The sequence below is a fragment of the Mustela lutreola genome, chromosome 6 (assembly GCF_030435805.1).
Source record: "Mustela lutreola isolate mMusLut2 chromosome 6, mMusLut2.pri, whole genome shotgun sequence".
NCBI lineage: Eukaryota > Metazoa > Chordata > Mammalia > Carnivora > Mustelidae > Mustela > Mustela lutreola.
In genome coordinates, this window is record NC_081295.1 from 107821707 (window position 1) to 107836839 (window position 15133).

The 15133-nt window shown below is 36.3% G+C and overlaps 1 protein-coding gene across 1 annotated transcript in view; it reads right to left on the reverse strand.

Annotated features, from left to right (window-relative positions):
* The window catches only part of EYS (eyes shut homolog), a 1683276-nt gene that overhangs the window by 1030915 nt on the left and 637228 nt on the right, over positions 1-15133 (reverse strand). Inside the window, 1 exon segment of the mRNA XM_059179314.1 lies at positions 14414-14492. Within this exon segment, the coding sequence (XP_059035297.1) occupies positions 14414-14492 (79 nt within the window).

Here is a 15133-nt window from a genome sequence, read left to right on the forward strand (position 1 = left end):
TCTTCATTGATACTCTGCTTAGTTTATCTGTCTGTTGCTGAGAGTGTAGTGTTAAGATCCCCTACAATGAACGTATTATTATCAATATGTCTCCTAATTTTGGTTAATAGTTGGCTTATGTAGTTGACTGTTCTCATGTTGGGGGCATATATATTTACAATTGTTAGATCTTTTTGTTGGATAGACCCTTTAAGAATGTTATAGTGTCTTTCTGTATCTTTAACTACAGTCTTTAGCTTAAAATCTAAATTGTCTGATATGAGAATTTCTACCTCAGCTTTCTTTTGTGGTCAGTTGGCTTGAAAGATAGTTCTCCATCCCTTCATGTCAGTCTGGATGGATCTTAAGGTTCAAAATGCATCTCTTGTAGATGCATATGGATGGGTCCTGTCCTTTTATCCAATCTGCAACCCTGTGCCATTTTATTTATGCTGTTCATGTTGAGAGTGATTATTGACAGATAAGATTTTATTGTCATCATGTTGCCTGTGAAGTCCTTGTTTCTATGGATTGTCTCCATATATCTTTGTTTTGTATCACTCTTGTGGTATTTCTCCTTTTAGAGAAATACTCCCCCCAATATTTCTTGCAAGGTCAGCTTAATGGTCACATATTCTTTCAGTTTCTGCTGGTCCTGGAAGCTTCTTATCTCTCCATCTATTCTGAATGGCAGCCTTGCCAGATAAAGAATTCTTGGCTCCATGTTCTTCTTATTAGTGCTCTGAATATGTCTTGTCAGCCAAATCTGGCTTTTCAGGTTTCTGTGGACAGGTCTGACATTATTCTGATATTCTTCCCTCTGTACATAAGGAATCTCTTCCCCTTCTTGCCCTAAAAATGGTTTCCTTGGTTCTATGATTCACGAGTTTCACTACCACATGCCGGGGGTTTGGTCTATCCTCACTGATCTTGGGGAGTGTCCTCTCTGCCTCTAGGATATGATTGCTTGTTTCATTTTCCATTTCATACTGGGAGCTTAGGGAAATTTTCAATTAGGATTTTGTCAAATATATCTTCTAGTCCTCTCTCTATCTGAACCCCCTCAGGGATCCCAATAATTCTGACATTGGAACGTTTCATGGCATCATTTATTTCTCTAATTCTGTTTTCATGGATTCTAAGCTGTTTGTTCCAGACCTCCTCCTGATCCTTCTCTTTTATCATTTTGTTTTCTAGATTGCTAATTCAATCTCCTGCCTCATTTACCCTGTCAGAATATCTGAATTAGATTGGATCTCATTGATAGCATTTTTAAGTTCTGCCAGATTTTCTCTCACTTTTGCCCTTAGAGAATCTATGTTGCCATTGATAGTTTTCTCCAACCTGACTATTGTCTTCATAACTACTACCCTGAAGTCTATTTCTGATATCTTGCTTAGATCCCTATGCAGTAGATCTGCTGAAGAGGTCGTTGTCTCTGGTCTTTTCTTTGTTGGGAATCCCTCCTCCTTATCACTTTGTTGAGTTGTGGTTGAGGGGATGTATAGGTGAAAATATCAACCACTATCCAGGCAAGGTGCATCCTGGGAAGTGTGGGCACAAATGGAAGTCACCATCAAAAAGAAAGAAGAAAAAAACAAACAAAAACAGCCAAAATGAGCCCTGAAAGTAAGATTTATAAAGTACAAAACAAAAACAAACAAAAACACCAAGAAAAGAGGAAAAAAAAGTCAAAATGAGCACACAGAATAAGATTTATAAAGTATAAAAACAAAAACAAACAGAAAGACAGAAGAAAAAGGAAAAAAAAAAACAAAAAACATAAAACCACAAAATAAAAAAGGGGGGGTGATGGGAAGGTGGTTATAATCCCTTGATGTGAGTGAGGAAGGGTATTTCAGTTCTTCCTGGGTGTATATATTGTTGTTTTTATTAGAGGGCTCAACTTTCCAGAGATACAGGGAAATTAAAACTGGTCTATATATAAAGGTAGTATTGAATAGGGAAAAAGAACTACCTTGAAGCTTATATCTATATATATGTAAACAAAAGTAAAAGAGAAAAAGCTATATGTATGAAAAAGTTCAAGTTGAAAAGTTACTATGGAATATATTGTATTAAACTTCTAGTTGAAATGGTAAGTAGGTAAAAAAAAAAAAAAAGAATCATGAGAAAGAATTTTTAAAAAAGAGGGAAAGAAAAAAGTATCTAAGAAATATAAAGGCTATGAGGCAATGAGGCAATACTGGGAGCTTAATATACTGTTTTCTCCTGGTCAACACCAGGAAACCCTGGTTCCTGTAAAACCCCAACGGTTTTACAGTTTTATGGGGTCCTTATGGTTGTTTTCCTCTTCTTCTTTTGGATTGTCTTCTGGGGGAGAGGCTTGCATTGTTTTTCAGTCAGTCCTGCTTGGGTGGAGTTGCCCTGTGGGCTATCAAGGGGGCTGGGCTTCATGGAAACCAGTTTTTTAGGTTTTTGTTCTCTGGAGGTTTTTGTTCTCTGGCAACTTTCATGCCTTTTTGGAGGGTCAGACCAAAGTAAACTGTCACATCCAGACCTCCACCTCAGAGAGAAGCTGCACTCTGCTCTTCTTTGAATGGTCCAGAACATAGAGATGCCCTCCTCTGCAAACTCCGTTGAACACCAGAACCTCCCACGGGGCATTCACGGCACCCCCCAGCCACTCTCTCAGTGGTTGTCTGAGGCCCCCGCTTGTCTCTGTACCCCTGTGCCACCAAAACCATGAGGGATACTGGTCTGGGAGAGCCTGGTCCCAGTTGCTGCTGACATTCCAGGATCACTGACTGAAGTCCATGCCAGGTCCTCTCAGTCCTGTTGGAGGCAGCAGCTGTGGTAGCAGCTGCTGCTACCAGCCCCAGGAACTGCTGATTTGAGCCCACCCTGGGTGCCCTTAGCCCCCCGCAGCAGTGGAGGTAGTGGAGGTGGCTGTGTTGGCTGTGGCAGCCCAGCCCCAGGGACTGCTGACTCAAGCCCATGCCAGGTCCTCTCAGGTGCAGTTAGGTTGTAGCTGCATGGGACCATGGGCTTAGGTCCACACCTGTAGCACCCGGTCTCAGCTATTGTCCATTAAGTCCCTTTGTTCTGTTTGAGTGCTTTTATCAGTCTCTTCCATCTCGCAGTCACCGGTCTCCAAGCTATTGCTGGTCCCCAAGCACAGGGCACTTTTGCATTGGGGCATTACTTTCCAATGGCTTGCTTCTGGTGGCTCCCTCCTCCTTCTGTTTATCCTCTGATATCTGTCCATACACTCCCAACTCCTTTGTACCTCTGCACTGATCATCCTCTGCCCCCAAAGAAATCCAGAAGTGTAGAATCTTGTATCTCAGTCTGATTTCATGGGTGTTCAGAGTTCTCTGGTAGATATCTGGCTCAATTCAGGGGAGCGCTTGAAATAGGGTCCCCTACTCCTCTGCCATCTTGCCTAGATGCCACAGTTTCTTTACCCAACCATTGGGTGATGAACAGAGATTGTTTCTGTACCTTGGCTATTGTTAATAATGTTGCAGTAAACATGGAACTACAGATATGGCTTCAAGGTAATGGTTTAATTTCCTTTGACTATTTAATCAGAAGTGTGATTACTGGATTGTTTGGTAGTTATTTTAATTTTTTGAGGAAGCTCCATAGTGTTTTCCATAGTGATTACCAATTTACATTGCCCCCATGACTGTACATTTGGGTTTCCTTTTTTCCACATCCTTGCCAACATCTGTTATTCTCTTGTGCTTCTGCTAACAGACATCCTAACAGGCATGGGACAAATATCTCGCTGTGGTTTTGATTTACATTTTCCTGATGATTAGTTATGTTCATCACCGAATATTTATTGGTCATTTGTATAGCTTCACTGTAAAAATATCTATTCAAGCCTTCTGCCCATTTTTTAAATTGAGTTTGGGGTTTTTGTTTGTTTTGCTATTAAGTTGCATGAGTTCCTTATATATTTTGGATATTAATATCTTATTAGATATGTGATTTGTGAATATTTTCTCCCATCCCCTAGGTAGCTTTTCATTTTGCTAATGGTTTCCTTTGCTATTCAGAAGCCTTTTAAGTTTTATGTAGGTCTTTTTATTTTTTGCTTTCTTTGCTTTTGCCTTTGGTGTCAAACCCAAAAAATGATTGCTAAGATTAAATACCAAGGAGCTTACCAGCTATGTCTTCTTCTAGTTTTAAGGTTTCAGGTCTTACATTCAAGTCTCTAATCCATTTTGAGCTGGTTTCATGATGATGTAAGAAAGAAGTCCAGAGTCATTATTTTGCATGTGGCTATCAGTTTTTCCAACATCATTTATTGAAGATACTGTCCTTTCCTCAGTCCTTTGTCATAAATTAATACCCTATTTGCATAGATTTATGGGCTCTTTATTATGTTCCATTATTCCATATTTCTGTTTTTATGCCAAACCAAACTCTTTGATTACTACAGCTTTAAATATAGATTAAAATCAAAAAGTGTAATACCTCCAGTTCCATTTTCCTTTCTCAAGACTGCTTTGGCTGTTTGGAGTCCTTTGTGATTACATATAAATATTAAGATTTTTTTTTTAGTTCTATGGAAAATACCTTTGGAATTTTGATAAGGGTGGTATTAAATCTAATTGGATATAAATTGTATATAAATTTATATAAATATATTCATATCTACATTTATATTTAATTATGTATTATATATAAATATAAAAATTTATATAAACATAAATTGGATATAAATCCCTTTAGGAAGTATGGACATTTAAATAATATTAATTCTTCCATCCAAGAATAAGAAATATCTTTTGTTTCTTTCTTTCCATTTTTTTGGTAACTTCTTTAATCATCTTTTATCAATATTTTATAGTGTTAAGTATACAGATCTTTCACCTCCTACTTGGTCAAGGTTATTCCTAAATATTTTATTCTTTTTGGTGTTATAAATGGGATTTTTTTCTTAATTTCTCTATTAGTTCATTGCTGGTGTATAGAAATGCAGCTGTTTTTTTTTGTACTAGCATGTCTCTGCTAACAACTTAACTTTGAATATATATATAAAAGCTCTAGATTTATATATTCTTAAAATTTGGGATGCTAGGTGTGGGGTCCAAACCCACCATTTCTCAGGGAGAAGCTAGAAGTTAGGGATTTCTTCCTGAATGTATAGCACTTTGCAAGAGTGGGATTTATAGTGAGAGTCTGTCTCAAACTTTCTGACCTATTCCATTGTGAGAATTTTCTCAGTTGCACAATGTATAGTAGTTTCTGGATTTCTCCCAAGGGAAACTGCTGCATGCATTGTTTTGCACACTCAGCACATCCACAGCAAGAGGGAAAGTCAGGTGCCTCATATGTTACCATTTTGGTCCACAGTTTTATTGTGTGTCTGATCAGAATCTTTTAATTAGCCACTTTTCCCAACTATCCAAATTTGTGTCTAGTATTTCTTCATCCTATAGTCCCAGAAATACAGGGAATTTGTGGAGTCAAAGGAACTTAGATAATATCTGTATTACTTTTGAAGCATTTGAGTATTTTTATACTTGTCTACTACTTTTACCCACTTATTAAATAAATGGTATTTTGGTATTTTATTTATTGTTGGTGCATTTATGTGTAAAATGGCAATAATTTCATCCACTTCATACAGGTTCCCATGAGAATTAAATAAAATAAATATAAAGTAATTAGCCCTGTTCCTGGGACCTAAAAGCTGCTCAGTAAATGTTATCTTATTTCCCTTTATACTATGATGGTCAAGGGCCTTGCCAGCCTCTATCTCAGCCATTCAACTAGAACAGAAAATGAGTTTTTTAGTATATTTAGTGTCTACCATATCATGCCATATGCTCTTAAGTTTATATTTTATTTTTTAAAGATTTGTATTTATTTATTTGACAGACAGAGATTACAAGTAGGCAGAGAGACAGGCGGGGGTGGGGGAGCAGACTCCCTGCTGAGCAGAGAGCCCAGTGCAGGGCTCAATCCCAGGACTCTGGGATCATTTTTTTTTTTTTTAAGATTTTATTTATTTATTTGGCAGACAGAGATCAGAAGTAGGCAGAGAGGCAGGCAGAGAGAGAGGAGGAAGCAGGCTCCCTGGTGAGCAGAGAGCCTGATGTGGGGCTTGATCCCTAGACACCGGGATCATGACCTGAGCTAAAGGCAGAGGCTTTAACCCACTGAGCCACCCAGGCACCCCAAGGACTCTGGGATCATTACCTGAGCTGAAGGCAGAGGCTTTAACCCACTGAGCCACCCAGGTACCCCAAATTTTTATTTTAGATATTACATATGTGCTTATATTCTGGAAAACACAAAGCATGGTGCTTTAAACAAGGTATGACATCATTTTTCAAGGTAATGTTAAGGTTTGCAACATATAATTATGAGAAATAATTTATGGAATTTTATGACATCACTAGTAAACCATTTTTGTATACTCTTAACATGTTGTCTACACAATATGAATACAAAAATATGAATCATTTGCACTCTGGATTCTAAGTTACTAAATCTTCAAGGATAATTACATATATAAACATGAGATTTATTTTTACATTTTAATCTATAAAGTGATATTTTTAAAGCTATGGATGATTGACATTTATGCTTATAAACAGTGACTTTTAAGAAATTTTAACATCACAATAAAAACTCACACTGAAAAGGCTAATGTGAAGCCACTGCATTCATATCATTTATCACAGGAAAAATTAAGGATTTGTCAAAATCACCAGAGAGTTTAATTAGTATCCTTTTCAATAAAAAAAGGATTGTACCCTTGACTATAAAACTCAAGTCATGCTATGCTTCGAACCCAGATGGTGATCTTTTACACTCACCCAAGTGATACAGTTAAACGTATGTTTTTATAAATGAATGCCATTTGGATATTTGTTCTACCTTTGCTGAAATTGTAAACTCCTTAAGGATAACCAAGGGCACTGAGTAGACTTAGTGCAGGTACTGCAGTTATTTTCGTGGAATGTAAATGCAGAATTCCATAGGGAATGACATGGAAACAACATGTTTTCCTCTTAGGCCTACAGCTGGGTATACATAGAATGATTTATTAGAAAGCATTACATAAACTAATTGAATTATATCTCCCATGGGAAGAAAGGGATCATTTTTAGACTGCCAAAAGTTCTGTCTCTAGGGTTTACAAGAATCTTTTACTAAATTAATTAGCAGGCTAAATGGAAAATACAAAAGCAATTTCTTTTTAGAAAAAAATCAAATATTCATTTAAAATTCTTGGTCTTTCCTGGTGCAAAACATAAGGCTGATACCTTTCCTTCTGTTCATCATTTATATTACTTTGCTATACCCTATTTAAATATAATAAAGTGATTTCCAAGTAGAATTTACTCATTTAACTTCAGAAAATGAGAATAAAAGGCTGGGTGTTTAGAGAAAGAGAAAGAAGCTAGGAGTATTGTTGCAGACCAAGGGAATCTAGACAATTAACATATACCCCAGTTCTATGTCCATTCATCTTGCATTAAAAATGCCATGGCAGGAAATCTATAGAAGAGTAAAAGTAAGACAGCAGGGATGTATTCATTGTTCATTGTTTAGTTAGAGCAAAAGGACAGGTTGGCTAGTCAATGTGTCAATTATCTCTGATAGTTGTGCTCCATCTGAGTTGTGTAGTTTCGATGCAGAAGTTGCTCTATGATCTCTGAACTTCCCAGAAGAATAGAAAATTATTACTTGAGATCCTCCTTATCATAGCATTTCTGTCATGGAATCATGTGTTTTCTTTCTCATACCACTGTTTTCTAAAGTACTGGGGTACTTTCTTCAAATAAGATCTTGGAGAAACAGAATATGTTAAACAGATAATCATGAAACTGTTCTATCTGAAGGTGGAAACAGAACATGGTACCCATTACAGCCTTACCTTACCCAATGCAAAGACTTATTAAACTTCACAGAATTTCTCCAATTTTGTGTAGCTCTGAATAAAAACTTTTAATGTGGTTTATTGTTCCTAAGCCTTGAATTGCCTATGGATACTCTGGGCACCTTGTTAAACTGCAGATTTAAATTCAAAAGGTTTGATGTGAGGCCTGATTTTATCTATTTCTAACAAACCCTCAGGTGATCCTGATGCTGACAGTCCACATACCAAACACTGAGTAGCAAAAATCTAGTCCAACAATGTTATTTTACTAAAACAAAACAAAACAAAAACAAAAACCAAGCCCAAGGATGTTACTGACTTCACCAATATCTTATAGCAAGATGATACCAGAATAAAACCACATAGACACAAAATGCCCTGAATTCCACCTTGGGGCTCATTTACCACCATGTCTTGATTTCTCTTTCAAAGGAGTCTCTTGGCTGTGGAATAAGATAATGTATATGGTAAAGCCTAAATATCTCAATTTTACTTCCAATATTTTAATTTTCTGTTTTCTTTCTTTATTACATGGTTAAACATGGACTAAAATAGTTTCTAGGAAGAAGATTTTATTTGATACTCAATTTAATCTGCTTTATGATGTTTTGATATAGAGAAAATGCACTTGTTTAATTTGCTATTTCAACAAATCAAACAAGATTATGAAATGCCCAAGTTGGGATTTCTGTAGTAAATATTATTATTTCTCTATTAAAAATGTGTCTGACATACTTCCAGGAAAGAAAGCTACTGAAATACCAGAAAACAAAACCACTGTCTTAGAAATAGCCTGAAATGCACAAATGAATCAAATATAAGAAGGAAAAGTACATCAGAGTTGAAATTAAACACTGTGCTAAATTCATGAAATGAATGCCTGATGCCTCATTTGGTTAAGCATCTCTCTTGATTTCTGCTCAGGTCAGGATCTCAGGTCCTGAGATGGAACCCCATTTGGGCTTTGTGCTTAGCGGGGAGTCTGCTTCTCTCCTGATTCTCCCCCTGCTCTCTCTCTCTCTCTCTCTTAAGTAAATAAATAAATAAACCTTTAAAAAACAAGAAAGAGAAAGAAAACAAGTTTGCTTGTGGTTTCTCCCCTCAAATCCCAACATAAACTTTGCTCTCTTACTTGCCAAGAACATCAGATTTATCACTCTGCCTCATACTGACTTGAGTGTTCTTTTCCCTCAGTACTGCACATGGTTCTCCACTGCTCTTTAACCTAGAAAGACAGACTCAGGGCACCTGGGTGGCTCAGTCAGTTAAGCATCTGCTTTCAGCTCAGGTCATGATCTTGGGGTCCTGGGACAGAGACACATGTCAGCCTTCCTGCTCAGTGTGGAGTCTGCGTCTCCCTCTGCCCTCTCCCACCCCCAGCTCGTGCTCTCTCACTCTCAAATAAATAAATAAATAAAATCTTAGGAAAAAAAAAAAAGACATTGATCTATGAATGCCCTTCAGAGACTATTATTAGGGCATTACAAAACAGAGGAAGTTACGATAAATCGGTCAGCTAAGTAACAAACACATTTACATCTATATTGATATCTCCATTAGAACTGGTAAGCAGGAGGTATTTCTGAAAACTATTTTATTTCTGTTTCTCATAGATAAAAAATATTCAGTATTTGCAAAATGAATGACCAAAATTACATTTAGAGTGTACTTAATGTACTAGTGAAAAGAACAGTTAAAAAAAAAACCCCAAAACTCCGTTGAACTGTAATTAATATAGATGACAGCATGGAATTTTAAAAAGCAGAAGAACAGAACAGATAATCCTAAACTGACCCATATATAGGAACTTAGTGCATGAAAAATAAGGCAACCGGAATCAATAAATGACAGACCCCTTGACAAAAATTCTTAGAAAATTAATTGCCCCTACTTTATATCAATCATAATAATATATTCACTGGATTAAAGTTCTAAAAGTGTTATTAATCTTAAAATTATAGATGAGAATATAAGAAAATAATTTAAATATTGCTGCATGAAAAGACTTTCTAAGGAGAGATGGAAGGGCCAGTGTCAGAAAGAAAAAAGTAAAGAAAAATACAAAAAATATGGTGTAAGAGAACAGTCCAGTTTCATTCTTCTGCATGTGGCTGTCCAATTTTCCCAGCACTATTCATTTAAGAGACTGTTTTATTTTCCATCGGATAGTCTTTCCTGCTTTGTTGAAGATTAGTTGACCATAGAGTTGAACATCCATTTCTGGGCTCTTCATTCTGTTCCATTGGTCTATGTGTCTGTTTTTATGCCAGTACTATGCTGTCTTGGTGATCACAGCTTTATAATATAGCTTGAAGTCAGGCACTGTGATGGCGCAGGTTTGGTTTTCTTTTTAACACTCCCCTGGTGATGGGCATTAAGGAGAGCATGTGATCCAATCAGCATTGGGTGTTATACACAACTAATGAATCATTGAATGCTACATCAAAAACTAATGATGTATTATATGTTGCCTAATTGAACTTAATAAAAAAAATACAAAAAATACAAAAATCTCACAATTTACAAGTCTTATAAAGACCTGAGCTAAAATAAAGAGTCAGATTCTTAACTGATTGAGCCACTCAGGTGCCCCTAAGTGAGGTTCTTCAATACTTATCTGGAAAATGTAGTATTAAAAGGAATGCGTTAGGTTCTTTCTACAGTTTTTTTGTGCCATCGTAATGGTGCACATGAATGTCCTGGCAGATGCTCTCAAGAGCATTAATGATCTGATAAGAGAGACAAACTCTAGGTTCTTAATAGGCCATACTCCAAAGTCATCGTCTGGTTTCTAACTAAAACGATGAAGCATGATTACTTTAGTGAATTTGAAATCACTAATAAGCAAAGAGCTTGGAAATTGTTGTGAACCTCATGGAAAGGTTAAACAAGTGTGGAATGATCCACTTCAGATTTGAGTTACAACTCAAAGATCTAAAAACATGGAAAAATAATCTGCTTCTGTCCCATCAGTTTGGTTTCACTGTACTCAACAACAGCTGGTATCAAAGACCATGAAGAAGCAAAATGAAAATACAGGAGGGAAAATCCAATTCTTTTTCTAGGTATGTAATACATACATGCAAATAAAATGCCCTAATGCACATAAATAAGTAAAAGGAATGAGTCAAGACTCTTTGTATTACAATGTAATGGTTCCTAAGATACACTAAGTGAAACAAATAGTCATTTAATAAGGAGGGTAATGAGTCCATTTTTATGTTAAAATAAAATAAAAATTTAAAAATTAATAAATTAATTAATAAAATAAAATAAAATAAAAATAGTAATGTGGCAGGATACAAAAATCAATATACAGAAATGAGTTGTTTTCTTATACACTAACAATGAGAATATAGAAAGGGAAATTAGAGAATCGATTCTAGTAATTACAGCACTAAGAACCACAAGATACCTGGGAATAAACCTAACCAAAGAGGTAAAGGATCTGTACTCGAGGAACTACAAAACACTCAAGAAAGAAATTGTAGAAGAAATAAAAAGATGGAAAAACATTCCAGGCTCATGGATTGGAAGAATAAACATTGTTAAAATGTCTATACTGCCTAGAGCCATCTATACTTTCAATGTCATATCAATCAAAATTCCACTGGCATTTTTCAAAGTGCTGGAACAAACAATCCTAAAATTTGTATGGAACCAGAAGAGACCCCGAATTGCTAAGGAAATGTTGAAAAAGAAAAACAAAACTGGGAGCAACACATTGCCTGATTTCAAACTTTATTACAAAGCTGTGATTACCAAGACAGCATGGCACTAGTACAAAAACAGACACATAGACCAGTGGAACAGAGTAGAGAGCCCATATATGAACCCTCAACTCTATGGTCAAATAATCTTTGACAAAGCAGAAAATAATGTACAGTGAAGATGGTCTCTTCAATAAATGGTGCTGGGAAAATTGGACAGCTATGTATAGAAAAATGAAACTTGACTATTCCCTTACACCATACACAAAGATAAACTTGAAATGGATAGAAGACCTCATCATGAGGTAGAAATCTATCAAAATCCTAGAGAAGAACATAGGCAGTAACCTCTTCGACATTGGCCACAGCAACTTCCTTCAAGACACATCTCCAAAGGCAAGGGAAACAAAAGCAAAAATGACCTTTTGGGACTTCATCAAGATCAAAAGCTTCTGCACAGCAAAGGAAACAGTCAACAAAACAAAGAGGCAGTCCATGGAGTGGGAGAAGATATTCGAAAGTGACACTACAGACAAAGGGCTGATATCCAAGATCTATAAAGAACTCCTCAAACTCAACACACACAAAACAGATAATCATGTCAAAAAATGGGCAGAAGACATGAACAGACTTCTTCTCCAAAGAAGACTTACAAGTGTCTAACAGACACATGCAAAAATGTTCATCATCATTAGCCATCAGGGAAATTAAAATCAAAACCACTTTGAGATACCACCTTCCACTAGTTAGAATGGTCAAAATCAACAATACAGTAAACAAAAAGTGTTGGAGAGAAGGTGGAGAAAGGGAAACCCTCTTACACTGTTTGTGGGAATGCAAGTTGTTGCAGCCACTTTGGAAAACAGTATGGAGATTCCTTAAGAAATTAAAAATAGAGCAACTCTATGACCCTATGCAATTGCACTACTGAGTAATTACCCCAAAGATACAGATGTACAAACACAGATACAAAGATATGAATGTAGTGAAAAGAAGGACCATCTGTACCCCAATGTTCATAGCAGCAATGGCCACAGTTGCCAAACTCTAGAAAGAGCCAAAATGCTTTTCAACAGATGAATGGATAAAGAAGATATGGTCAATATATACAATGGGATATTATGCCTCCATCAAAAAGGATGAATACCCAACTTTTGCAACAACACGGATGGAACTGGAGGAGATTCTGCTGAGTGAAATACATCAAGCAGAGAGAGTCAATTATCATATGCTTTCACTTACTTGTGGAGCATAAGGAATAACATGGAGGACATTGAGAGAAGGAGAGGAGAAGTGAGTTGGGGGAAATTGGGAGGGGGAGATAAACCACAACAGACTGTGGACTCTGAGAAACAAATTGAGGGTTTTGGAGGTTAGGAAGGTGGGGGGTTGGGTGAGCCTAGAGGTGGGTATTAAATAGGGCATGTATTACATGGAGCACTGGGTGTAAAAAAGATAAAAAATAAAAGATTTAAGGAAGAAATCTAGAAGTACATAGAATTTTAATAATTGTTCTCACAATATTGCATGTATGTGTGTATGAATATATACAACTTTCTATATAAAAGAAAATATTTATTTACATATATGTTTAATTCTGAAGAAGAATGCTATATTTATACTACCAGGAGATAGGGTTTTAGAGACTGCCACAGGCAATATGTATAACAGTGCAAACAAGATAGATGCCTTGTCCATTCTTACCAGGGAATTGATTAATTATGACACTTCCTTTTCTACATCAAATATGGCCTCACTCTCTAGAATCAAATCAATGTAACAGCAATAAATAATTAAGTTTAAAAAATAATGTGTCAGAAAATGTGTTAATTATTTTACATGCGTTACCTAATTTAATCCTCACAACAACCAACAACCCAAGAGTGGGGTGTTATGATGACTGCCCTCATTGAATAGCTAAAATATGATTTCAGAATACAAGTAATTTATCCAAGAACACATAGAAAGTAAGTAGCAAGACAGTGGTTCAATCCTGTTTCTCCTTAATGCATTTAACCACCCCAGCATTCCTTCTGAAAGGACCATTTACTGAATACCCACCATGTCATATGTGCATTATCACACCAATGACTGTGTGATGTAGAAATTATTGTAGTTTTATTTTATGGCCAAGGGAGAAACAAAGGATTTAAATAAAATATCCATAGTATCACAATATTAGAGGCTCTTTTTAGTCACAATAATTTCTTCCTTTACCATGTGAGAGGAATGATTTGGAAGAATGTCCTATTATTCAGGAAGGCTCACAAGATTCTCATCTCCCAAATATGGTCTCAAACTTCAGGTAACTGACATTTCTCAACTAATTAGGCATCCCACATAAAATGCCATGTGTCAATCACATTGCAGACTCCTGAAGACTCAAAAAAGATCACGAAAGTATTTCAGGTGTTGGTGTTCTTTACATGTACCCACCTCTTGGCACGTATAGTCAGTATTTATGTTCTTGTGATATCTGAATCAATTTAATGTCCTCTCATCCCTACACTTCCACAGACACCTGTATGTCCTAAGACCAGAAAGGGGGAGGCAGATGGTAAAGTATAAGCCTTTTGGTCCTTCTTTTGACAATAACTACTTCCAGGACTTACTTAAGGAGGGATCCAGGTTGCAGAAATTGTTGAAATTGTTGATAACAAGACACAGAGGAGGAAAAATGAAAAGAAGATATGATTTTAGTTCTGTTTGGAGTAGCTGAGAAATTCCAAAGAAGAAAGATGAGAGAGCAGTTAAATCATCCATAACTGCTGAAGAAATGACTCTGAAACCTATAACGAGTACTTTGGTTTTTCTTTTGAATTACTTCAAATTTAATAAAAATTATAAAACTTACATTAATCTTGATCTCACATCTTGAGCTAGTCCATTCTGCAACAAATGAACATTGATACTCGCTAACGAGATCTATACATCTGAAACACAGAATTACATTTTTAAATAAGTAAGACAGTAAAGCATAATTTCAAAGGAGTTTCACTATTTAAAGTTTTTCTTTTCCAGTTAAGGGAAAAAACATACATTCCCATGAGCAATAGAAGGCAGAGTCTGTTCCTGCTTCTTATCCTTCAAGGTGACTGGACTGAAAGAACAGATCAATTTTAATTTTTTCCATCTTCCCCATGGCCGTGTAAAGAAAGAAAAGTTCTAAAGATAAAAAGTACATCTAGAGTTTATGTTGGGAACTGAAGTCAGCTATGGCCAAATTGCACTGCCATGAGCTACCGTCCTCATCCTCTCTCCCCTGCTTACAAAGTCAGTGGCAGAGCTAGAAAAGAAAAATAATGCTGCAGAAAAAGGCTGGCGCATCTATGAACCATTCTTCTTTGCCACCTGCATCTCCTAGAAATATCCAGGGTCTAAATTTGCATGAACTAATATTCTATCCATGAGCAGGAGAGTTATTATATAATTCCATAAATAGAGTCAAAAAATACCTTACATGCACATGGGGATGAGAGAGCCAGGAACATTTTAAATTCTAAGTGTGTGGTATTATCCCTTCACAGAGCAAAGAATAGAATGTCTCATCATCTTACCAGCTACTTCTATTACT